The sequence below is a fragment of the Anabrus simplex genome, chromosome 2, assembly GCF_040414725.1.
Source record: "Anabrus simplex isolate iqAnaSimp1 chromosome 2, ASM4041472v1, whole genome shotgun sequence".
In the NCBI taxonomy this organism is placed as follows: domain Eukaryota; kingdom Metazoa; phylum Arthropoda; class Insecta; order Orthoptera; family Tettigoniidae; genus Anabrus; species Anabrus simplex.
The window spans coordinates 864,275,930-864,303,739 of record NC_090266.1 but is presented as its reverse complement, the minus strand read 5'-3'; the positions used below and the strand labels follow the sequence as shown (position 1 = coordinate 864,303,739).

Genomic DNA, 27,810 nt, shown 5'->3' with positions numbered 1-27,810 from the left:
CGCCCGGTAGATAATGTCTTAGTACTGTACCGAGAAATGATTACTTTTATCAAATTACGAAATCCTCGCGTGCAAAGCCGCGGGTAACTGCTAGTTACGTATATAACAGGAGTACATTTAAGCGAAATACGGAGTAAATGGAGAGTGAATGTGTCATTCTGGACGGGGAGAAGTGCCCATGTTTGTACAATACGCGCAGTAGCGGCGCTAAGAAGCTTGGGGTCCCCCACAATAATTAAAAATTGGCCCCTCGTTTCCTAACGAGTATAGGTTCATGTTTATTTCGTAGTAGAAGATTGTATGTCATTACAATGAACATCAACGACGACAACATTTCGCCACTTATAACTGACTATAGATCGTGAAAAGTGGTCAGTGACATTCGGTATTATGAAAAAAAAATGTCTGGGTAAAGCTTCTAGTTCTCATGAATAAGGACAAATTTACCCTTCGTTGTCCTTTCACTGGTAATAGGATGAATCCACCACTTTCTGTTTTTGTCAACGCCGTCTCAGTCGTGCAAGTAACACGGATAAAGCAACATTCGCTTCAACATTCATAACTGAGCTAGATCTTCGGGAACAACAGATGATCCTTGCTCTGCAGCAACTGTCCTACAACTGCATCCACCGGCAACAATTGCCGTGGCACAGTTTTCGCTGCTTGTTGCAACTGTATTTACTGTCTCCTGTGGCCTTACAAACGTGTTCCTTGTGTCAATAGTGTAAGAGAAGGTGGAAACGAACACTTCCAGTCTTCTTATAAACTCCCAGAATCTTCAGTGATTTTTTAAATGATATGCATATCGAAACCTGCGTTTGGATGAGTAGGATCTAAATGTGAAGTTTGGTCGAGATACAATCACTAGTGTAAAAGAAAAATTTATAAACTCTTTTGGTCTTCCTATAATTCCCTGGTCGATTACGTCTATTTTAAAATGATATGCATATCGAAACCTGCTTCTGGATGAGTAGACTATAAATGTAAAATTTGGTGGAGATATATTCAGCCGTTTATCCGTGATGGTGGAACAAACAGACAAGCCAACAGACAAACAGAAAAAAACAGACACGAAAGTTAAAAGCTACTGATACTGTACCCGACAAATTCGGCGACCGATTAACATTTACTTGTGAGTCGTAGCGTACTGAGTCGTAGGCTTTCGCGAAATCAACAAATGTCACTATCGTGGTTTTCCCTTTCCTATGTCTGTGTTCCATTATCCTCTTGATCCCTTAAATCTGCTCTCTATAGCTTCTTTCCTGAAACCAATTTGATATTCTCCTATGCTCGATTCAAGCTGTTCTTCCACTCTGTTCCGTAATACTCTCGAAAGTATCCTGTATCCAATGTTCAGTAGTGAAATACCTCTGTATTTATCCAGTACATTTTCATCTCTTTTCTTGTGGATTGGTATGGTTATGGCTGCTTTCATTCATTGGCTATCTTCTTTTTTCATCCAGATGTCCGTTATTATGTTGAAAATGCTGTCTTTCATTGTTCAACCACCCATTTGATCTCCTCTGCGCAGATATCATCACTACCTGCCATCTTATTGTCCTAGAGATCCTTAATTGCCTTCACCACATCCGTTCTGGTGGGTGCACGATCTTTGTTGTACCGACGTAAAATTAAGCGTAGTATGGGATTTTTGACACAGTGGTCAATGTAATCACAATGGGACGCTCAGGAGAGTAACCTACATCACACACCCCCACGGAAAATCTGTACTAGTCCCCCGTTTATTTTCATATTCTACATACACATACTGATCAAACAAGAGAAAATTATATCAATTACGAGTATAAACCAAGTGTTCTTCCTGTGCTTGCCTTAGATCATTGATATGTCATTTTCGCACTTTTGCAGCACGAAACACTTGCGTTCAGTTCATTGCCATTAGGTGCTCGTTGTACATAGATATTCTAAGTTAATTCGAGACTAAAATAAAAAGTAAACCGAATGCATTAAAAGAAAATAGTGTTGGGAAAGTGAATTATAAGAACTATTTTATGTTGTTATTGATGACAAGAAAGAGAAAACAGAATTTGTGCAACCAAAAATAGGACCTTGCCTCAAGTACCAGTACATTAGCAAGGCGTTATTGCCCTCTTTCTCCTTCGTGTCAGATGAGTGTTTCATTCAGTCGAGTTATTCCTGGCTCCATAAAACAAAATAACACGGGGCTTGTGTTAAAATGTGTGCCCTTTCAATGTTGTGTCAGGTACAGGGTTTAAAATGATAGCAGAAGATCTAATATAGGAAATGGCTTTAGTAAAGTAAATGCGTTTGAGTTGCTACCGCACCGGACGGCTGTTTCCCGGCGAAGTCATGAAGTGGCCGATGATATTCGTCGCTCTATAATACCGGACGTTCGTGACGCAATGCAATCTTGTGCTGAAACTAATGACACATGGACGGATGATTAAAAATTAATAATTTTATTTCCCTTATGGTTCACTACATTAATGATTGGGCGCTAAAAACAGAGTTATTTTAACCTGCCTCTTCCCCAATACTCCGATGTCTGGTGAAACATCATGATGGAATTTACTACTCAGTGTGTTGCGTTAGGAATTCAGCTGCCAGATTTGCAAAGGGTTACGTTTGTAACAGCTCCAGGTGCGAATATCAGGAAGGTCTTAATGGTTCAGGAAGTATTTACACGAATACCTTGTGTAGGGCATTGCATAAATACAGTTTGGCGGCATACTTTCCAAGACGATTTTCTTAATTCCCAGGTGCAGGACGTACAATTCATAATTGAAAAGTACAGAGTTAGTTAGTCGTGTCGAGCATACTCCGCATCAGGATGTAGAAACAAGATGGAATACTAAGCTGATCATGCTCAAATCTCAACATAACCAGTGCGGTAAAATGGTGGAGGGCATATCGGCTGCAACTGCAGGCTAAAAGGATGAAGTAGAAAAAGTGAGAAATAAACTGGAAGCAATCAATAAAGAACTCGTGACTTGATTTACTTCCTAGAACCTCTCAAAGAAACCTCTCAAAGGATGAGACAGCAATCCAACAATACAAAACGTGCTCCATTGGTGTCATCATCTAGTACCGCGAATCGAACATGGATGCTGATGAGGATCTTGAACGCTATCCTGAGATTACGGCCGTAGTCAATCTTGATTAATACAACTACATTAATACCGTATATTTCTTTCGTTTAACTCTGAAGGGAAAGGTGCAAACTCTTAGTGAACCCTGCACGACAGCCTAGGCGGCACGCCAGCCATAGCAAGCACAGCCTCGCTCTGTAGTGTTGTCACACGAGCCGAGCCTGAGACCGCTTACTGCCCATCTCCAGCTTGAACTATGCCATGTCGAGAAAGACCAGAAGCGAGCATCTGAGCGTGTATTAACATTCGGAGGGTATTATTTGTGATTATTAAACCAAACTACAATACTACCCGGCATTAGTGAACGTGATACATGACAAGTGGCGATGGATAGAGAACAAATGACTATACATGTTCTCTTGTGCTTAAGTAGCGCCTTGGACTGTGTAGATACTTCAAGAAGAGTTATGTGTCGGCAGGTGTGATTGTCAGTTATTGTATCATTTTAAAGGATATTACAAATTTAAGTTATGAAATAAAATAACTTCCATTTTCACCCTTCTAAAATTCCTTCCCTCTTCTCTGAATTTGTCCCAAATCCTACAGAGCTGTAGCTAATTTAGTTATTGTTAACTCACCTGATATCCACATAGTTGGAAATGGCTTTAGCATCGTAGTTTGGTACTGTGCAACTTGTAGCTGCAGCAAGAGAGGTATTCCACTGTTTATAGTCTCGTTCCATCGATATGACAGTCGGATTCTCCTCATATCGTCTCAGTGTACTCAAACTGATTGTAGCACACCCCCAGATAGCCAAGCATAGAAATATAAACCATACAACGCTGTAAAAGGAAACATCAGGTGTAAGAAATCCGATTAAATTTCACGAATTGCATCATAACAGTAGGGCCTATGTAATGTTTTATGAACAACTATTTAACACACGAAGCCGACACTTCTAATTCAGTTATCAAATCAGTTTATTATATTTTTCTACCTCAAAGTCAAGTAGCATACTGAGCTCGGGTGATTTTCGTGAAGTTCTCCGATTTACCAATTCCATCTAGATTTTAAAGAATAATCTTGTATAGTGTGAGAGAGTTTTGGTCAGAACGTAAAATATAACGTTAACAGCAAATTATCTCAGTTTCCTGTACGGAATTTACGTCTGTGCATACGGGAGGGAAACTGAAAGGCTCAATAATGCTGTCAGGAGAATGCGTTTATAACATTACACACATGGTAACACATGTAGGCTGGCCTATATGCATGCATTTTATGACTTTAATTAACTTCCATTCCTGTAATGTGTAGGTTTAGATTTGTACCGGTCTTGAAATACTTAATATTGGAGTGTGTGTGTGTATATGTGCTGAAATGAAAAATAAGGAAGGGTAGATATAAGTAAACTAGTCGTAAATCATTTCATTCACCCTCTATTTACAGATATATCGAAAAAATGTGCTGTAATATGGAATTAAAATGGTACAATAACATTTTTTGATCTTGTAGATTCTACATATCAAATACATTTAAACACTTTGAAATTTAAAACAATGACACTGTTCAACGTTCTCTGATATTAAACCTGCACCACTTTAAAATCTTGTGCTCCAGTGGTGAAATCTCAACATCCTAAGAAGAAATCACCAGTGATGGAGGGAAAACAGGGTAATGGTAAATTATTCGACCGATGAAGAATACAACTTCAAAATTTCTTTAATCAGAACAGGAGCAATCAAACTCTTCCTTTACTTATTATACCCTTTGATAAATACTTATGCATGAGATGTACTTCGTAGATGTTAATTCGGCGCTCTTCCATACGTACGAAATGGTTCCTCTCTTCTCAGGGTCGCAGTCACGTCCTCATATCAGCTTCATGGGTGCCAGGAAGGTCCTAACTACAGTTAAGTCTACCAAATAAAACGGACTGGTCTCCTATTTTTTTATATTATTTATTCACAAAAGTCAATAACTAACTTTAAAAACACAAAAAATAATAACTCGGATATTATATTAATAAAGTTTGACGATGATATTTAGACGTTCATGTTAAGGTTTCCAGTAATCCTACATTCGATGATGGAAATAAAGTGAAGATTAGGTTACAAGTCAATAGCTTAAATTTAACAATTAATTCCAAATTGATTATGACTTTTTTAAAATTTGTAAGTGTAAATTAACCTTGGCCTAAATAATTTTCAATGTTCTTGATAGTACATTTTACATGAAAACATGATCGAGCTATTATATAACTAGATCCTTAATTGAATTTGGAACCAAATTATAACTGAATAGTAATTCGTTAATTATTAAATTAATTTCATTTTAAAACTCAATTCACACAATAACTCAGTTACCAGTTTTTAATTCTAACATCTTTCCGGCTCCATGGCTAAATGGTTAGCGTGCTGGCCTTTGGCCACAGGGGTCCCGGGTTCGATTCCCGGCAGGGTCGGGAATTTTAACCTTAATTGGTTAATTTCGCTGGCACGGGGGCTGGGCGCATGTGTTGTCTTCATCATCATTTCATTCTCATCATGACGCGCAGGTCGCCTACGGGAGTCAAATAGAAAGACCTGCATCTGGTGAGCCGAACTTGTCCTCGGACACTCCCGGCACTAAAAGCCCTACGCCATTTCATTTCATTTCATTTCAATTCCAACATCTGATAAATTTTTAAAAAATATTTATTTCAGTGATCCTGCTGATCCAATATTTAAATAATTAATTATAATTAGGCAATCAAAAGTTTATCTTGACGTAGTTAGAAATAATATTAGCCAAATAATTAGGCATAAATTGACTCAAATGTTATTCAGGAGTTAACGGCGTGAGCCTAAACTCAAGTGAATGAGCCAAAATATTAAAAGAAGTAATCATAGCTGTACCTACATTAATTAATAAAAATGAATGCACAATAAATTTGCAACTCACAATTTAGTCGCAGGTTGACATTATAGTGTTGTTCAACTAACTCAATTAATTGTCGACACAACAATATAGAAACACAAACTAAATTCAATTAATCCATTTATTAATACGAAATGACCAGAAGAAAACTAAATCGGATTAATTTGCTAGTTGGCTTACTTTTATCACGCGTGTTAGTTTACATCAAGAATCGTCATTAAAATATGAAGTTTGTACTCCCTCCTCCTTTATCTAAGTACAAACACAATTCATCTTCTACCATCACTCCGTCAGGTATGCGTACTATTTGTTCTCTAAATTCATTATTACATATTCATGAATGTGAACGGGTTTTGAACCAGTGTCTACACATCAACATGACACAACCACCTGCCATTAAAATTTAAGACTGCTCACAATTCACAGAGAAACAGTGACTAAAATTGTCACCTGAATAAGAGTCGGATCCTCAAAATTAACTATAACGTTAGAGCGAGTTCTCAAAGACAAACAATGAATAAATTATCACCACCTGAGATGGAAAATACGATCCACAAAATTTAAATACATGCTGTAGGAATCTCTCATGATATTATTGGAGGCTCGAAATACGCCTCGTAATTTAATTTATAAAAAATGGAATCTGGCCGGCGGATAATTTTTTCCTCGTCTAACATCCACGTGCTAATTAACACTCTCTTTTTTTCTTTCGCTGTAACTCTTTACCATCATCGACCTTTCGTAATCAATATTTTCAATCTATACATATTCCATTTTCAGCAATGCAAAATCAGCTATGATATTAGGCAGTTTCCCATTGCTCATTGAATATCCAGTGACTTTTTCCAAATCTCTACTGTCGTGGTCACATATTAAAAAAATCAAACGTGCCTGTCAAAACTACGGTCCTCAATTTCTCAGGTGTTAATCCTAACACTAAAAACAAGTGTACCGTAAGTCATCTGTACACGGTCTTCTAGACCAAAGGTAAAAGAATAATAAATCACATAAACTGTGCACTCAAACCTTCTAACTGTCGATTTTTTACTCGTCCAATGACCTCCAAAGAGTCCTGTAAAAGGAAGACATAGAAACACTCTTCAGCGAGGAGCCTTTTGTACTGAGTTCCTTCTCCCCTAGCTACATTATTATCCCGTAAAATAGAAGGTTTTAATCAATTAACATATTTTTCTCTTTCAAAAATCGCCTGGCGACTAAATTAATTATTTTCACCTAGGCGTGAGTTCATAACCAAGTCACATTTAAATTTTTATTCTTGGTTCCAACTTATACGATTTAAACTTTACTGTGGACTCTACTCACTTACAGGCACTCACTATTGCACTAGGGACAATTATATTTACATATCAGCCAAAAAATATGTCATTCATTTTGTATTTTTCCGTTTATAAATTATTTTTACCGCGCTCTTACCAGTTCAATAATCTACCCAAAATTGTCGATTATTATTTCAACATAGGATTCACTAAAGTATTCATAATATGGGCTTCTGCAATGAAATGTTAATTTCCAACAGTCATACTACTATCTCAAAATAGATTTAATTTACTGTTATTAATCATATTTATGGAGTTGACTACACCTTTTTGAATGTCTGAATCCACGCATCAATAGATGTCATGGTAACTCATGTTACCGAATCTCATGGCAGGGTTTTACGTAGTGATATGTTCATTCTCATTCGTCCCTTTACATCATTTTATAGGAGATTCTCTCTCACAAATTTCCTCACACTAATCGGAGGTGCGTCACTCATCGCATAAATTCATAATCATCGCACACACGCCGAAAATAGGCTTACGTCCGGAGCTAACACTGAAAAAAACCACTCATCTCAATTTCATCTCATCTGGTACACACAATTATTTTATCGTTACCACATACTTTCCTGCTCAAATTTATCACTTTAGATTCTGTATTTTGTCATATGTATCATCCTCAAAAATTATAACACCTTTCACCCAAGCGGTTAAGCCAACTCTTAACGTCAATCAATATTAATTAAATTTGAATCCTAGTTCATTATTGTCAAATCATCCGAACATTATTATTAGTATTATTTCACTGGATTACTTCAAATTAACAAAGCACCGATTTCTCAAATGTAGGCCCGTGAACTTAAGTTATTATTATTATTATTATTATTATTATTATTATTATTATTATTATTATTATTATTATTATTGTCCACATTTGTTTTGTCGGTATTTGTTCCAAAACATTATCACCAGCATTTTCATATCCTAAATCACTCATTTAACCACATTATATCATTAACATATTAAATTTTCAAATCAAGCAAACGAGTCGCTTTTTACCAAGAACAAACATGTCCGCCATTTATATTATTAATTAACATTTTACGATGAGTTGTCCATAATGGATCTATAACTAATTTGCAAACTGACTTTGAAAAATCCTATGACATGGGAGAATCATCTTGCCAGGAAGTTTTTACATCCATTTAATAGTATTAGTCTTATTATTATTATTTATATAGTTGTGTACGAACCTTTTAATCATGATCGTATTATTTGTGATGTTATGTCTTGAAACATCTGCTGTATTTGTATTAATATGAATTTATTTAATGTATGAAAACGTAATTAATACTACATAATTTTTATTACATGTTTGTATGATGTTCAATCAAATGTAACATTGTGCAACACACTGTAATAAGTCCAGAAGAATGCAATGCACGACTAGATTTATGTACAGTGTTCTTTACATTGTAACTAGGCTATTGGGAACTCTCGAATTTACGTTAAAATATATTGTGTCATATTCTTCTAGAAGCCTGGCTAGTGTTGATGGCAGAGTGGAGTTGTTTTGATTAGAATTGTGTGGAAGTCGTGTTAGCCAAGTGAAGTCAAGTTTGTGAATTGGTTTTGTTGGGTCGGTAGTTGACATGCAACTGATGCAATCTCTCCTTATTGTTCGTAGTAGTGTTTTGTTTATAAAGATGCCTGTTCATTAGTGGGTGCGTGTAGAAGATGTAAATACAATTTGTAAATAAATAGTGTACATAACTGACAGCATTTTGTGTGCGTCTTTGTGGATACATCACCTACAATTTTTCTTATATAAAAGGCATATTTGACAATATCACTTACCACTCAGGAACGTTGGTTCACGCTCCACAGCTAGCTCTAAGACCCCTCCATGACTGGGTTTAAAACATCATCACAGCTAATCCAATTTGGTGGTATGATATTTTCCAAGTGCCTCACATACTGCACTATTCACTTCACTTACAATAACATTGATTCTTATTTTACATATCACACTGGCACACTATTGATAATACCTGTAATTTTACACATTCCCGTCTTTCGCACAATAAACTAGGCAGTAGCTCGCGAAGCTTCGCTATGAAAGTAAAAGGTCCTCGAAAGTGCCACACAGCTGACTGGCTGGCTCCCGTAACGGGTGTAAATCACTCAACTCCGAGGGTAGTGGAGCTGTTAACGAGAGTGGGCGGAGGTTGCGCACACGAAGTGTCTCGTGTGAACGCTACCGGCCTTTTTCTACACCTCTGGAGTGGAGTGGCGTGGAAAGCAGTGGATCGTGTGAAAGGACCTTCTGTTAATCTTTAGAGCTCGACTAAATAACCTGCTTTTCTGTAGGCTGAATAATTTCCAAGAATTTCACAGTACATGTAACGCCCCCAAAGTACGCGTAATATCCTTAATCATATAATATTTTGCTCTCAGGAGGCAATACTTCACATTTCCACACGATCTGCAATTTACAATAATCCCTGGAGGATGTCAGTTCGAATACGGCTTCGGGTACATGATTCTCTACACTGGCATGTTCACAATGTTCGGACACGAAATTTTTTAAATTACGTAACCCCGTGCTTGTCCAACATACCACAAACGCCCTAAATTCCCTTTCAGTTGCTTTACACACACGGCTGACTGTTCATAAACATCACATTACTCATTGGGTTTGTTCCAATGTTCAAGATTTGAAACACCGCCTGGCGAGGCGATGTGTAACATCCGAAAGACAACTGAAGAATAAGACGCTGTGTATTGGGGTGGGATTTCTATATTCCTTCTACCACCTCTCTCGGGACTTGAGATCTGTTAATATACACTCAGGGGATTCCCAGATGACGTGCTGTAGCTTTTCGCAGCTACTCGATAATTACTCTCTCAATTCAAACTTGTTCCCACCTCAAATGATACTTAATAGTCTAAAAGTGTCTCAGAAGAGAGCTGGTTTGAATCCAATCTTATGAGATATTTCAGTTCGGCGTGGGTTGGAACTATTTGTTGATCGATGGACGCGCAACAAGTTGTTCTATTATAACTTAAACGAGCCGCTATTTGCAACGCAGTAACGAGCTTCAGTCCTGCGTACTAACTTATTCAACTCAATATTACTGCTGTGTCATTCATAGCTTGAAAATTCAGTTACGTTTTAATACATGGCCTGAACGATTGATATTAGTTAATTGTTGGAAATCCTGGGAGATAGCTTTAAATTATCTGTTTGCCCCCGAGAACAAATACGCAGCGTTAATTTCTCATTGTGGAAGTCTTGTGATATCCTCGTCTAAGGGATGACTAAACTGCGCTCTTCTCTCTTCACGGGATCTCTCTCACTCTCTTAAGCTTACTTCCACTTTTGTCCCACTAACGCGTCTTCTTGTATAATGCATTTTAACCCTGACATTTCTCGATTGATAGAATGGAGCGCAAATCATAACCTCCAATTATATGTGGCTAAGACCAAGCTTATTTGCATAGGTTATACAAAACTTCTGAAAACTGTTGACCTCAAATCCCTACCAGCAATAAAAATTCTAGAGACAGATATTCATCATAGCGACACCGTTAACAATGTAGGTCTAATTTTCGGCAGAACCTTATCCTGGTCTGGTCATACGCCAAATGTAATCCAAAAAGTTGTGTCATCCATGCATATTTTTAAACGTAACGTGTCATGTACATCACCTTTCATGCGAAAACTACTTGTCCAAAATCTTATACTTCCAATAATTGACTGTAGTTCAGTCGTATACAACGACTTATCTTAAACTTTGAACATAGAACTACAGAGGGTACAAAACGCATGTGTTCGTTACGTGACAAATGCCAGGCGTGATGAACACATAACACCCTATTACATACAGCTGCAATGGTTGAAACTCCATGAACGACGGGAAAACTCAGTAGCCGTTGTTACGCACAAAATTCTCAAACTGAAGACACCATTCTAACTTTATAATGCATTTAAACGTATGGAGTCGGTACATAACAGAGATAATAAGTTTACAAAAATCACCCTTCAATTTCCCCTTCATCGTACCACTAAATTTAACAAATCCTTTGTTTACACTGCATCACGTATCTTTAACGTCTTAATCTTCACCGTTTCGCAAATAACACTAGTTGAGTAAGGAAATTCAAAGTGTTCAAATTCAGTCATGTTCCTCATGCCCTGTTGAAAGCTAAGTAGAAAGACGAATATGGGAACTCCGCTAGCTTGTTTCCCTACAAACTCGTTGGGATTGTGATTTAATGGGCCTCTTAAAAACAAAGAGGCTATTCTGGAATCCGTTGTGTGTCCTTCCGTTTTTCCGATAACGTAGTAAAAAAGTACTGGGTTAACAGAAGACACATGGGAAAGACTTTCACTAGCAAGCCGCTTACTGCAACTAATGTCTACAGCCATCTCCAAACTTGAGCTTGTTAAATGTGCACGATCACGATGGAATTGCAAAGCAGGTGGACCAAGTTTTGAAAAATTAGTAGTTCAATGACATCTCTAGAAAACGAGCTACTTAATATATCTGCAATTAAAAACAGGGTAAAAAGTAGTCTGCGAAATTATTCATGCTGCATCAAATATATTTGATCCTTGGTATATGGAGTCTGGCCTTAGTGCTGAAGACGAAGGCCACGCATTGCATTAGGCTATATCAATTCTTTGCGCCAGTTGTAGGGGATATGTCAGAGGACGCATGATATTTGAATTCCAAGCATTCGATGCATTTTTTCTCCTATGGTGTTCGGCTCCATGGATAAATGGTTAGCATGCTGACCCTTGGTCACAGGGGTTCCGGGTTCCATTCCCGGCATGGTCGGGAATTTTAACCATAATTGGTTAATTTCGCTGACACTGGGGCTGGGTGTATGTGTCTTCTTCATCATCATAATTTCATCCTCATCACGACGCGAGGTCGCCTACGGGAGTTAAATCAAAAGACCTGGATCTGGTAAGCCGAACTTGTCCTCGGACACTCCCGACACTAAAAGCCATACGCCATTTAATTTAATTTAATTTAATTTAATTTCATTTCATTTCATTTCATTTCATTTCATTTCTCCTATGGTAGTTTGTAGGACGCTGCATAACATTTTCAACATTGCACCTGGTTGAAATGTTCCTGCAAGACTCAGCCACTGAGTTTCTGGCCTGTAGGCTTCTGAATATGCCACCAGTACAGCTGCAAGTGAATGCAATTGGTCGTCTCAGGAGTGAATCCGTACTGAATGTAAGAATAGACGCTCTCTTGGGAGGACCAAAAAACGTTGGCTCCGGTGTAGTGGAACTTAACCTTTTTAGACAATCATACATCATTACAGACACTGGACATCTTTACTGAGGGTACCGCACGATCAACCTCAGAGTAATAATCGAGTAGTGAATAATGTAGTTTCGTAGCACAAAAATCTAGTAATCAAATGAATTGAGACTTATTTCGTTCAGTGACAAAGAAACGTTATATTCAAGACATTTTGTTAACTACACAAATAGTAAACATTAATGATAATTTAACATTCATCATTGCCCTGTGTGCATGTGAAATAAACTTTAGTCATAATCAATGAGTTTTGTCAAGTAAATGTAGAAGTCCTGTTGAAAAAATGTTGTTAACTATACAAAACTATTAACATACACACTGTTCGAATAAAGTACCAAACGATAGACTGGTTCCTAAGTGCAACTGTAATTATGAAAAAGGAAATAACCACTTCCTACTTCCTATCCTACACATGCATTTTGTTTACTTTTCCTACCAGTACTATGAATGTTACCACCAATCATGTCAGTTCTGTACTTCGCCAAAACTATCGAACCGGTGGAAATCGGGAGCGCAATTCCTGCCACTGATTTCCACTCACATACTGGAGAGTCCTCTTTCTTAGTTTCTATTAAGTAGTTATGTTTTGTACTGTGATTTGTAACCATTACATGTGTTCTGTTTTGTATAATAAAGTAAGGTATTGTACGAGTGGTCTGCCACCAATGTAGGTTACTAATATGTTAATATTATGATACAGGATAATATCACTATTGGTAAATGGACCCGCATACAGATATTCATAGCAAGCTTAAGTTAATATCTTATGGTTAAAATTCTGTATCTACACATAGTACAGAGTCAGAAGCAAGATCTACCGACGCAGGAACATACAATCCTAGACGGTACAAGAGGATTAGAATCGTTGAAATGTGGTACTTACTACTCAAAAACAGTCCTGTTCTTCGTAGTAAGGTGGTTTAACCCATGGATAGAAGATGTTTCCAGGAAAAGATAGAAGAATTCAAACGCCTCCACAGCATATTTCCACGTCTTGGAATCTCGGTACGACCCTGTCGACCTTTGAACATGGCTGTTGATTTGATTGAACTTGTCATTATATCCGTTGGCTGGGGTCCTCCAGGAATTGTTGGGAAATCTCTTTCTAATCGCTTCCGTCTCGGGAATCGTGTTGTAATATCCGGTACCGGCTCCCAACATCGCGGTCCTTTGGGTTATATTTACCTGTCAAATCAACGTCAAATTTTAATAAAATAAGAGTAAAGATTAAAAACAATAGCATGTACACCCAAAAGTAATATTGACTAACATACAACAACTTTAGGAAAACAAATTTTAAAATGTGAAATGAGAGTTTTCAGATCTTTTGTTCATTAATATCTTAGTTCTTAAGGACATTAGTAAAAAATAAATACAACTATTTGATATTCAACTATCTTCACTTTTGTAAAGTAATAATCTTCTCCCTAGATACCAGAACATGAGGAACTCCGAAACAATAGCCGTTGGTACATACCAATACTCTTCAATTCATTAACGTAATTTTTGACCTGTGGAAAATCTTGTTTGACATTTTTGAAAACGTAAATATTTATGTAGCATTTACAGTATCTGATGCCACTCAATTGATATATTATACAGTAACGCTGCTCGTGTTCACTGCACTGAAGAGAAATGGTGCAGAGCTAATTTCACAAATTAGAGTAGTTTAGAGTAATAGTGTAACATAAAGCAGATTCCGTAACAAAGTTGCATCAAGAGTCATATTATCATCCTCTAAATATGAATCATGTACTGCAAATTCTGGGTACATCAAGTTTTAACGCCATGACCGAAATAATTTGAGTCCTTAAATTACGAAATAAAAGCAAGTCATGTATTGCTTTTAGGTACACAATTGCTTTCACTGTACTTTGTACCTAAATTGTTTCAAGTTCCTATTATGCTCATTTTGTCTTCTTCAGTGGTACGAGGGCTGAAACCGGGTACACTCAGCCTCGGGAGGTCAACTGAGGCCCCTGTTCATTATAGCATGTGAGGTCACCTGGGCGAGGTACTGGTCCTCTTCCCCCTTGTATCCCTGACCCAGTCACGCTCCTGGACACTTTCCTTGAGCCGGGTGAGGTAGGATCCCTCGCTGTGTCCGAGGTTAAACGGATTAAGTAAGTAAGAAAGAAAGAAAGAAAGAAAGAAAGAAAGAAAGAAAAAACGGCAGGGCTGAACTTCTCAGTTGGCAAAACTGTCTCTGTATACAGTATCTACGTAAGGTCATTCTAAGCGAAACTGTGGGTAGTTGCAGAAGGAACTACCCCCACCCCGCCCCACAAAGAAAAAAGAAAATCGACAGGAGTGATAGCTGAAATTCAATTCTGGTCCCTGTTTGTCCATTTCCAGATCAGGTGGCAAAGGAGTGGAATGTGTTGCCTGTTCCAACTATGTCGTTTTTTGTAAAAGAACAGTGCACCCTCCTCACCCACCTATTTACTTGATCCAGACTCAACAGGCAGTATTTTTGTTGCCACCCTTCTGGACGGGTTTCTACGAACTATAGTCCGACTCGTCGGCTGAATGGTCAGCGCACTGTCCTTCGGTTCAGAGGGTCCCGGGTTCGATTAATGGCTGGATCGGGGATTTTAACCTTCATTGGTTAATTCCATTGGCTCGGGGGCTGGGTGTTTGTGCTGTACTCAACATCCCTGCAACTCACACAACACACTTAATACTATCCTTCACCACAATAACACGCAGTTGCCTACACATGGCAGATGCCGGCTTGGTTGATGCGGGCGAAATTTACGGTTCTGGTACAAATTTAAGACTGGTTAAACGCAAATGAGAAGAGAAATGGGTAAAATCTCACCCTTAGACGTGCTATAAAATACAATTTTCGTGGTTTCTCCTTCGGTGTCAGGCGAATATCAGTATTGTCGCAAACATATAAAGCTCAGCTGCTTCCTATTTAATTCTACCTCAGTTAATGACAAATACGTGCATTCTTGCAGTCACAACAGATAAACTGGTTATCAGAGAGACTTATCACCTTTTAAGTACATAGGACTGTTTACCACAATGTGCTAAACTCACTCACGGAGTTCAACAAATGAATTTCCTACGCGGGAGGCCCACATTGACACTGCCAAGAAGGATGAAAATCTTCAAATCCTGAAATAGAATACTCCAAGTCCTGAGCACGCAGTTTATACACAATGGGAGATCATTTCATCAAAACGATGACCTAAGGTTTTATTGGGCTTAAAAGATTCCCTTAAGTCTAAATTACCTTTTAAGACCAAACCCAGCGAAAGAGTTGTGGAAAATGTCCGAGATATTCACTTCACTGCACGAACTTCTGCTTCAGTCCCGCTTCTACTACCAGTGCGTACAGGACATGATTGTATACACACAATATTACTGAGGATTAATTCTCAGTACTCTAATCACAAATTTATCAGCCTTAATAATGTGCATGTTATGAAAATGAACAGCATACACAGAATTTCGCAGTGAGATTTCTGTCCTTCCGGATAATAGCTTTTTTATGATAGGCCCTATAAGTAAACATCTTACCTCATTATCACAGTTGGGAAGTAATTGTGTAAATGTAATCAGATAACTTGCAACGATTGCATTCATAGGAATCTTTACTTGTAATCGTACTTTAAAAAGTATTGTTACCACATGTCCACCTCTGTGGAGCAGTGGTTAGTGTGATTAGCTTGCCACCCCCGGATGCTCGGGTTCGATTCCAGGCTCAGCCACGGAATTTTTGAAATGTGGTACGAGTCAATCAATGAATATTCAAGATAAACTTAAATATTATAATTAAGTGGTCCGCCTATTCAATAAAATATATAATTTATTAATATCTAGGACATGTTTCGTCCCCTAAGGGACATCATCATCTAATAATAAATTAATATTAATATATCAGAATAAATATTAAAATTGGAAAGACACATTAAAATTTTTGACAATTTAAATAAGATATTCAAATTTTGTTAAAATTGTAAGTCATAAGACAGGTAAACGTCCTAGATATTAATAAATTATACACTGACTGACAGAGCAAATGCAACACCAAGAAGGAGTGGTTCGAAAGGGATGAAAGTTGGGGAAAAACAGAGACGGCACGGCGAATAATTGATGTTTATTTCAAACCGATATGAAGGTTACACAATGCGCACGGCATCGACTCAGTAGGATGTAGGACCACCGCGAGCGGCGATGCACGCAGAAACACGTCGAGGTACAGAGTCAATAAGAGTGCGGATGGTGTCCTGAGGGATGGTTCTTCATTCTCTGTCAACCATTTGCCACAGTTGGTCGTCCGTACGAGGCTGGGGCAGAGTTTGCAAACGGCGTCCAATGAGATCCCACACGTGTTCGATTGGTGAGAGATCCGGAGAGTTCGCTGGCCACGGAAGCATCTGTACACCTCGTAGAGCCTGTTGGGAGATGCGAGCAGTGTGTGGGCGGGCATTATCCTGCTGAAACAGAGCATTGGGCAGCCCCTGAAGGTACGGGAGTGCCACCGGCCGCAGCACATGCTGCACGTAGCGGTGGGCATTTAACGTGCCTTGAATACGCACTAGAGGTGACGTGGAATCATACGCAATAGCGCCCCAAACCATGATGCCGCGTTGTCTAGCGGTAGGGCGCTCCACAGTTACTGCCGGATTTGACCTTTCTCCACGCCGACGCCACACTCGTCTGCGGTGACTATCACTGACAGAACAGAAGCGTGACTCATCGGAGAACACGACGTTCCGCCATTCCCTCATCCAAGTCGCTCTAGCCCGGCACCATGCCAGGCGTGCACGTCTATGCTGTGGAGTCAATGGTAGTCTTCTGAGCGGACGCCGGGAGTGCAGGCCTCCTTCAACCAATCGACGGGAAATTGTTCTGGTCGATATTGGAACAGCCAGGGTGTCTTGCACATGCTGAAGAATGGCGGTTGACGTGGCGTGCGGGGCTGCCACCGCTTGGCGGCGGATGCGCCGATCCTCGCGTGCTGACGTCACTCGGGCTGCGCCTGGACCCCTCGCACGTGCCACATGTCCCTGCGCCAACCATCTTCGCCACAGGCGCTTCACCGTGGACACATCCCTATGGGTATCGGCTGCGATTTGACGAAGCGACCAACCTGCCCTTCTCAGCCCGATCACCATACCCCTCGTAAAGTCGTCTGTCTGCTGGAAATGCCTCCGTTGACGGCGGCCTGGCATTCTTAGCTATACACGTATCCTGTGGCACACGACAACACGTTCTACAATGACTGTCGGCTGAGAAATCACGGTACGAAGTGGGCCATTCGCCAACGCCGTGTCCCATTTATCGTTCGCTACGTGCGCAGCACAGCGGCGCATTTCACATCATGAGCATACCTCAGTGACGTCAGTCTACCCTGCAATTGGCATAAAGTTCTGACCACTCCTTCTTGGTGTTGCATTTGCTCTGTCAGTCAGTGTATATTGTATTGAATAGGCGGACCGCTTAATTATAATATTTAAGTTTATCTTGAATATTCATTGATTGATTATAGTCAATACGGGATTAGTATTACTTGAAATGAAGCTGTTAATGCTGATCACTTGTAATGTGGTACGAGGGTTGGAACGGGGTCCACTCAGACTCGGGAGGTCAACTGAATAGAGGTGGGTTAGATTCCCACCTCAGCCATCCTGGAAGTGGTTTTCCGTGGTTTCCCAATTCTGCTCCAGGCAAATGCCGGGATGATACCTAACTTAAGGCCATGGCCGCTTCCTTCCCTCTTCCTTGTCCATCCCTCCCAATCTTCCCATCCCCCACAAGGCCCCTGTTGAGCATAGCAGGTGAGGCTGCCTGGGCGAGGTACTGGTCATCCCTCCCAGTTTTATCCCCGGCCCAGAGTCTGAAGCTCCAAGACACTGCCCTTGAGGCGGTAGAGGTGGGATCCCTCGCTAAGTCCGAGGGAAAAATCGACCTTGGAGGGTAAAGAGATTACGAAGAAGACTGTTACGTCATGCGTAATTTACTTCTTGAAATGAAACTGTAATCGTTACACTCTACACTCAAAAGCAGGGAAGGAAAAAATAAATGATGATGAGGGAAAATATTATTTCGAACGTAGCAAGCTATAGCCTAGCGTTTAGTCTCACCTAGTGATGATAGCCACGGTATGAAAAAAAATAATAAAATACCACAAAAATTAATAATACTATATTTTCTTTGCAAACTTTGGTAGTGTTACAGCTTCATGAGGGAAAAAAGGGCAGTCATTTCTTTAAGACTAGAGTTCTGTAAAGTAACTGTAATTGCATTTTTTCTGATTATTTGTTGAAAAAGTAATTTGTAATTGAGTAAAGTATGCCTCAGGTAGCTGTTATTTAGCCCAGTTCCTTGTACTCTTCCCAACACTGATCATTATTGCCCTTATAACCCGACACACAGCTCGTTTATAAGCAACAAGGCATGTCTCCATCACAGCAATAACAATGTACTCAAAGAATATGGAAACTCATTAAAATGTCGTGCTGCGTAACAACGAAATCATAACGCTGCCAAAGACAGTAGTATTGTACAAGTACAAGTGAGTGGTATCTCGCGAAATCCAGCCTGTTTGGAGAGGGTCGTAGAGGTAACATTTACTCATCACCATTACTACCGGTATTGGAAAATCTGGAGAGTTTTGAGTGGCGAGCTGGCGTTCGTAATAGATTCAGCCGTTCAAAATGCATTAAAAAATATGTAATAACTAGAGATGGGAATTATAGGCACGAATAGGGTAGAATGCAAACGTATTTGAACAAGGCGCAAGTGAAATCTAGCCGCTCTACAGATATGTCGGGGAGTTGCATAAATTTTAGGGGTTCTGATAATTCAGATCGATAATATTTATGCAAATCTCACCGCAGAACCGTCATGCGGGTAACACACACTTGCGCCTTGTTCAAATACATTTGCATTCTAACCTATTCGTGCCTATAATTTCCATCTCTAGTAATAACCTTTGGATTGCATTTGTTTTATTCTGTGTGGAGGTCTGAAGCATTATTTTCAAGTAAAGGGAATGTTACATGAACTTTCACAGATTCACAAACGTTAAAAGTAAACTGAACTTCGGTGCACAATACGAGGTACAGCATTAGCAACTAAATCAGACAAGTTCAGTCTAGGGAGGTCTGGACACGAAACCAGAATCCTTTGCTGTGACCGCCATATTGAGTCTTAAGCATCGATATAATGTGGGCGAGCCCGATGTGATAATGTGAAATATATTTGCACTTTTAAGGAAAATGGGATACTGTGCTACACCAAATTGTCAGAATAAGACAACTGGTGGGATTAGAGCGTTTCGCTTTCCAGTAATGGTGACCACAGTGGGTACGTTATGAAATTGTAGGTATGATAAATGGCAACCTACATATAATTCCGTCCTGTTCGAAGTTAGTAAGTTTTTTACATTGAAATTATTCCTGAAGAATCATAAGTCTAGGATGAACGATTTTTTATTTACTTACGGGTTCCAATACATATTTTCTTCTGACACCATTTTGATGAATGGTACTTCCAACAGAATAGGGAAGATGGACGGAAACATTCAAGTGGAATTCCATTCCCAAAATGTCCCCAGCCCATCCAATTTTTCAAAATGTTCTAGGGAGCGTTCGAAACTAAGATATTTTTAAATGAAGCAATAAAAGTAATAAGAACTGTATAATAATATTATTGGTGTTTTATTTTTCGAGTTAACTACGCAAGGGAGGTCGTTTAGGAAAAATTACAGTAAGGAGCCTGACACAAGTAAGTGGAAGAAATGCCAGGACTCAGTTACGGTTCCCGTCGTTGCCAACCCGCGCTTCGAAGTTAAGAGAGCCTGGGGCCCTTTTTAGTCACTGATAACTTCAATTTTCGAAGTGTCACATCCCTTCCTCTTTTCTCCTGTGATTAGTGTCAATAGCGGATGGTTGCCCAGTTGTACTTCCTGTTAAGTAATAAACACCACCACTTTGCGCTATTTAGCTGCATTGGTTATCCATAAACAGTAGCTACGGAGATCACTTTTGATGTATATGTGAAGAGTAATTTTGCCCCAGAGCCTAAAGAAATTACCACACGAATTGATAACAACAGCTAGCAGACTTAATTTAATGCACTCAACTAAAGAGGCATTCAGTATTTGTCAACGTACTGAAACAACCTTTTAGAAACGCAATACCGCTAGCTACTTTTTTGATGAAGGAAATGTTGAAGGTACTTTACCACAACTGTCTAAGTAATTTAAGTTCAATATATCATGTAATCATAATATAACAGAGGTACCGAGCTGTTTATGTCAATGAGATTACGTGTTCCGATAGATGGTATTAACAAGATACACAGTAAGACCAAGTTGTATGGAAGTAAAAGAGAATACATGAGCACTTCTGTTGATTCTTGTTACTCAGAAAACGCAATTCAGGTTATGTTAATTTCCTTCCTGTTAAAATACCTGTGAATGTATTCATGTCATTTAAGTGTTATACGGTTATGTATATACATGAACTATATATATACACATGAACAATAGATACCCAATTATACAAAGTATTACTGTACATTCTACATGAAAAATAGATGTTTGTTTTTATTTCAGTGTTTGGTGAATAAATCCTCTAAATTCGAATACTCTTGCCTTTGGTTACGCTTGCTTAAAGACTCAAAATGGCGGCTCCATAAATGACATTCGTGTCTGGACATCCCTAGACTGACCTTGAAATGAGGTAGCGACCGGCACGCCACAGTTTCCGTCAGACGCCGTGGTGCTTGCCGGAGACAGTGGCAAATGTACGGGTGCTTGGAAAAGTGATGGCTGATCATACATTCACTTCTATACGCTATGTTGCGACGTTAAACCACTAGAAAGAAAAGACCGACGAAAATTCCTTTTCTCTCTCACCACTACATCTGGCAATGTGCATATAGGCTACTTTCTACCTCACTTGTTCAAAAATCCTGAATTGCTATTTCCAGCGTTTCGTATTAAAGGATAGGGAATTAAATCTGATTGCACAGCCAGCGAAAACATTGACCTCTGCAGTGATTTCACAGTAAAAACATATGGAGTACATAGGACTGTTTACCACAATGTACTAAGCTCCCTGTATAAAATATTCTCACGGAATTGAACAAATGAATTTCCTATGCGGGAGGCCAACATTGACACTGCCAAGGACGATTCAGATCCTCAAATCCTGAAATAGCTTACACCAGTCCAGAGGATGATGTTTAATAACCTCCTGAAAATAGATGTAGACTACTCTTTATAATTCTCAACTCCTTATTTACGTGAGACATAATTTTCATATATGACGACAATACACCAGGTCTTGAGGATAATTTGCTTGCAGTTTGGTCAAATATTAGATTAAATGTCACCGGGCGAGTTGGCCGTGCGGTTAGGAGCTCGCAGCTGTGAGCTTGCATTCGGGAGATAGTGGGTTCCAATCCCAATGTCGGCAGGCCTGAAGATGGTTTTCCGTGTTTTCCCATTTTAACACCAGGCAAATGCTGGGGCTGTACCTTAATTAAGGCCACGGCCACTTCCTTCCCATTCCTAGGCCTTTCCTATCCCATCATCGCCATAAGACCTTTCAGTGCGGCGTAAAGCAAAATAGCAGAAAAATAGATTAAATGTCAAAATGCTGTGTCCTAAGTACCGGTCGCCAATCTTATATTCACATACACACGTATTTAAATGATTATGCTTATCTAGTATTCTACTGTATTGATGCCGAGCGCTATTCTGTAAAACAAATTAGTATTACTTTTTTAAGATACTTGCCATTTTAAGAAGTTCCTGTCGACTATTATGTTTTCATTAAAAACAAGACCCTGAAAATCAAATCGTTTGTGAAGAACGTTACAAGGGTGCTGAAATAAGCACTTCAGGCTCAACAGTGCCCCAAACGTAAACAAATTCAGTTTCCTACAATAGGAAAATGAAAGGATATCCATTTAACTGACTAGTTCAATTTGTCAATAAAACAGTAGTCACCATCATTACCATCACGAGTGTATAAAAGTTGTACAAAGTAAACTCAGTAATATAACCATAAACCCAATGGCGCAACAGTCCTGAAGGGCTATGGCATACCAAGCGAACGTCGCTCAGCCCGAAGGGCTGAAGATTACGAGGTGTCGTGTGGTCAGCACGACGAATCCTCTCGGCCGTTATTCTTGGCTTTCTAGACCGAGAAATATAACCGTAGGTCGAAGAAAACGTTAAGGATGTTAAGTAGAGATTATTTTTTATAATATTGTATCTCGCAAAAACATTTTGCACACTGTGCAAATTGGCCACGTGGTAACTGTATTCGGGAGATGGTGGTTTTGAATCCGATTGTTGCTAGTCCTGAGGACTGTTTCCCGATTTTTGCCATTTTTATACCAGGCAAATGCTGGGGCTGTATCTTAATTAAGGCCATGGTCGCTATCTTCCCAATCTTACGTCTTTCCCGACCTTACGTGACCAGAAAACCTTCCAGGTGTTGGTGCGACGTTAAAGCACCAGCAAAAACAAAGTACATGTTGCACATTTACACGTACTTTTAGTCTATGATATTCACTAATGCAGATTGTCTTATTTCATGGTAAAATTCAAGCCAAGCTTAGAAGAGAACTTCGAATCATGTGATGTTAGCAAATGCATACAGGAGGTGTTAGTTCTTGACGACAAACAGTATAAATGTTCAGTCCTTTAATGCGGTTTAGCGCTCACTCACACCCCGATACTAATGTTTGATGGACTTTTAATACTAAGCGGATTCGGAAAGTTTTGCTCACTATGAGAGAGAACACTCAGGACCAATTGAATGATGATGGTGTTGATGATGATGATGTTTGATGTTTAAAGGGGCCTAACAGCTGAATCACTGTCCAGGACCAGTTGAAAATGGAAGTTATTCAGTAAATGCCAGTTAGAAAAAGTGAAGGTATTATGACAGTCCCGTATCTCGGTAGATATTCCTAAGTGGGCGACCACTTCGTCAGGAGTTCAATACAAGCGTATCCCGTAAACAAGAATTAACTCTGAACAAATTCCCTTCTGCCTACACACACTTCGATCATACCAGAATTTAATTATTTGTCTTAAATGCACACCGACGGCATAAAATGTTACTTTACCTTCGGAGAATTGAAGGACAGTTGGGATGGGCTGCGCCCTCCATGACTGTCTCTTATGTAGGCCTATAAGACTTTTACTTGGTATGAGAAATACTAACAATACACACTACCAAACCTCACAATATACAACTCACATGTATATTTTGTGAGAGGCAGGGTTTAGTGTTTGATAACAGTATAGGCTACACTGCCTGCAGTATTCGATATCCAGTATCATTCTTGGCCAAGATTTGTAAACTGTGGACATAATTAGGACGATTTTCTCTGTCGGGACAACTCTCAATCCTACAGTCCCTCAGGTTAATGACATATGGTGGCTGGGACAGACATACACCTACTGCTGCAATTTATTTATTTATTATTTTATTTTTATATTTTTTTGCTAGTTGCTTTACGTCGCACTGACACAGATAGGACTTATGACGACGATGGGACAGGGAAGGGCTAGGAATGGGAAGGAAGCGGCCGTGGCCTTAATTAAGGTACAGCCATAGCAATTGCCTGGTGTGAAAATGGGAAACCACGGAAAACCATTTTCAGGGCTGCCGACACTGGGGTTCGAACCTACTATCTCCCGAATACTGGATACTGGCCGCACTTAAGCGTCTGCAGCTATCGAGCTCGGTCCACCTACTGCTGAGGACTGGATTGGACAACACAATAATTCATGAGTTATTCTATCGAAATGCTCCCACCTGCATGCACTCTGGACTAAGATAATGTTTGACCCATTTTATGAATTAACTCTGGTAACGAAGCATGCATTATTGATAGTTAAACGGGTGTAACTTAAGAATCCTCAGTTCACGAACATTATTGCGCTCTTTGAACCGAAGGGATTGTCATGAAAAGATTTAATTTAGATTAATGTAAAGAATTAATAAAGTTCGTGAAATTTTCATATAACGTACCTACTTTCACATTGACACTTTGAAAACCGGCCGAGATGGCCGTGCGGTTAGGGGCGCGTGGCTGTGGGCTTGCAAACGTGAGATAGTGGGTTCGAATCCCACTATCGGCAGCCCTGAAGATGGTTTTCCATTGTTTCCCATTTTCACACCAGGCAAATGCTGGGGCTGTACCTTAATTAAGGCACGGCCGCTTCCATCCAATCCTAGGTCTTTTCCTATCCCATCGTCGCCATACGACCTATCTGTGTCGGTGAGACGTAAAGCCACTAGCAAAATGACACTTTGAAAGATAAGCTAAATATTCCTTCCGAGATGCCTACTCCTATTCCATAATCACTGGTATTCCTACTCTCAGGACCACGCACTAGGCCTGTCAGCCGACATTAGTCGACCTACCTACAGTAGGTACTCTCACTCATGACAACTCCAAGTTTTTAAATAACCGGACGAGCTGGCCGTGCGGTTAGGGGCGCGCAGCTGTGAGCTTGCATCAGGGAGATAGTGGGTTCGAACCCCACTGTCGGCAGCCCTGAAGATGGTTTTCCGTGGTTTCCCATATTCACACCAGGCGCTGTATCTTAATTAAGGCCACGGCCGCGTCCTTCCCACTCCTAAGCCATTCCTCTCCCATCGTCGCCATAAGATTTATCTGTGTCGGTGCGACATAAAACAAATTGTAAAAAAAATGGTTTTAAATATAGGTTATCTTCTACCAGGTAAAATATACTACCTTTATTTGGCTGTGTATTATGTAAACGCATTCACTGATCAGCTGGCTACAGCAAGTCATTTTTGTTGTCTGCACAAGCCGCAGTCGGAATTCCCTATCTTCTGAAATTACTGTAGAATCTTGTCAAACATATTACACTTTAAGATCCAATGCAGAAAATGTATACACAAAGAATTAATGGTCAGAAGTGGAATGACCGAAATCGATAGCTGCAGTCGCTTATGTGCGGCCAGTATCCAGTATTCGGGAGATAGTGGGTTTGAACCCCACTGTCGGCAGCCCTGAAGATGGTTTTCGGTGGTTTCCCATTTTCACACCAGGAAAATGCTGGGACTGTACCTTAATTAAGACCACGGCCGCTCCCTTCCCACTCCTAGGCCTTTCCCATCCCATCGTCTCCATAAGATATATCAGTGTCGGTGCGACGTAAAGCAAATAGCAAAAAAAAAAAAAAAAAAAAAAAAAAAAAGAGGAAGTGGAAGTGGAATGGGCAGGTTTTAACAATTCGGTAGCAAATTGATACGGAATATTTATATTTAACCTACACTTTTCTATATATCAAGTTAAAATCAATTAGTGCCGGGCTGAGTGGCTCAGATGGTTGAGGCGCTGGCCTTCTGACCTAAACTTGGCACATTCGATCCTGGCTCAGTCCGGTGGTATTTGAAGATGCTCAAATACGACAGCCTCGTGACGGTGGATTTACTGGCATGTATGAGAACTCATGCGGTACTAAACTCTGCACCTCGACGTCTCCGGAAACCGCAAAAAAATGTAGTTAGTAGGACGTAGAGCCAATGACATTATTATTATTATTAAAATCTCTTAGTTATAAGACCACTAGTTTATAAATACATAAGTGAACAGCAAACTTCATATCCCGAGACCCACTCTATAAAACAAGACACTTAAAAAATAAGTACATCTACACCATGGACTGTTATGGAGTATTACGGGTTTCAGCGTTCAGTCTGTGAGCTGTGAATTAACTACGTATCTCCATAATCACTCATCCATCTTGATATGTGGACTCGTTCAGTTCTACACCTCTTGTCACTGAATGATTAAAATCCAAGTCTAACCATGCAGCCTTTGTTCATGGTTCACGAAAGCGGACATGACTACTATAACTCGAGCCACGAGCCGTAATAAATAAATAAATAAATAAATAAATAATAAATAAATAAATAAATAAATAAATAAATAAATAAATAAATAAATAAATAAATAAATAAATAAATAAATAAATAAATAAATAAATAAGTAAATAAATAAATAAATAAATAAATAAATAAATAAATAAATAAATAGTCCGCCTCTGTGGTGTAGTGGTTCGTGTGATTAGCTGCCACCCCTGGAGGCCCGGGTTCGATTCCCGGCTCTGGCACGAAATTTGAAAAGTGGTATGAGGGATGGTACGGGGTCCACTCAGCCTTCGGAGGTCAACTGAGTAGAGGTGGGTTCGATTCCCACCTCAGCCATCCCGGAAGTGGTTTTCCGTGGTTTCCCATTTCTCCTCCAGTCAAATGCCGGGATGGTACCTAACTTAAGGCCACGGCCGCTTCCTTCCCTTTTCCTTGTCTATTCCCTCCAATCTTCCCATCCCCCGCAAGGCCCCTGTTCGGCATAGTGAGGTACTGGTCATCCTCCACAGTTGTATCCCCCGACCCAGAGTCAGAAGCTCCAGGACACTGCCCTTGAGGCGGTAGAAGTGGGATCCCCCGCTGAGTCCAAGGGAAAAGCCAACCCTGGAGGGTAAGCAGATTAAGAAAGAAAAGAATAAATAAATAAATAAATAAATAAATAAATAAATAAAATAAAATATTTACATTCAAATCACCCGTTATAATAGTGTTGTGGAGGGGTTCTTCAAATTAGAGCACGAAATGAAACTACTCTATCAGGACACCAACGACTGTCAACAGTACGAGAAAAACTATGTTATCAGATCACTCATTATCTGGAACAGATCCGTCATTTCACCAAGAATTGAGAACTAATTAGATCCGACTTGACTAGAATTTCTTGTGGTCGCTATAAGAATTGTCGCTAGGAACATGAATGATTAAGTTTGCTAGTCCCTAGGATACTAATCGTGAATTAAATAAATATAACAACAATCTTTGTCTTAGTATCCCGAAAAACATGATATAGTATGAGATACTTACCGTTCTCTCTGAGTATTAACCACATGCGGAGAACTGACAGGGTTGCCTTCCTCTCGACCACACTACAAGTTACTGACAAGCTATTGGTGTTTACCCAAAATAATAATGAACATGCGTCAGCGCCATGACGAGCGAGCGTAACACGTCATGAATATTATAGTAATACAGGAGTGGACTGCTATCTGTTACGACACGAACGACGCGGCTAGCGATATTATCGTGAAATATTAAATATAGTAGGTACAATGTTAGGCACGACATTCTATGTCTATGACAAGGAAAA

General features: G+C 39.6%; 1 protein-coding gene across 1 annotated transcript in view; it reads right to left on the bottom strand.

The window, feature by feature from the left end:
- The window catches only part of LOC136863149 (sodium channel protein Nach), a 139,294-nt gene extending 111,708 nt beyond the window's left edge, over positions 1-27,586 (bottom strand). Inside the window, exons 1-3 of the mRNA XM_067139493.2 lie at positions 27,528-27,586; positions 13,496-13,797; positions 3,710-3,913 (exon numbers count right to left, since the gene is read on the bottom strand). Coding sequence (XP_066995594.2) covers positions 3,710-3,913; positions 13,496-13,773 — 482 coding nt within the window. The 5' untranslated portion in view covers positions 13,774-13,797; positions 27,528-27,586. The remainder of the gene's footprint in view (positions 1-3,709; positions 3,914-13,495; positions 13,798-27,527) is intronic.
- Positions 27,587-27,810: the final 224 nt, after the last annotated feature.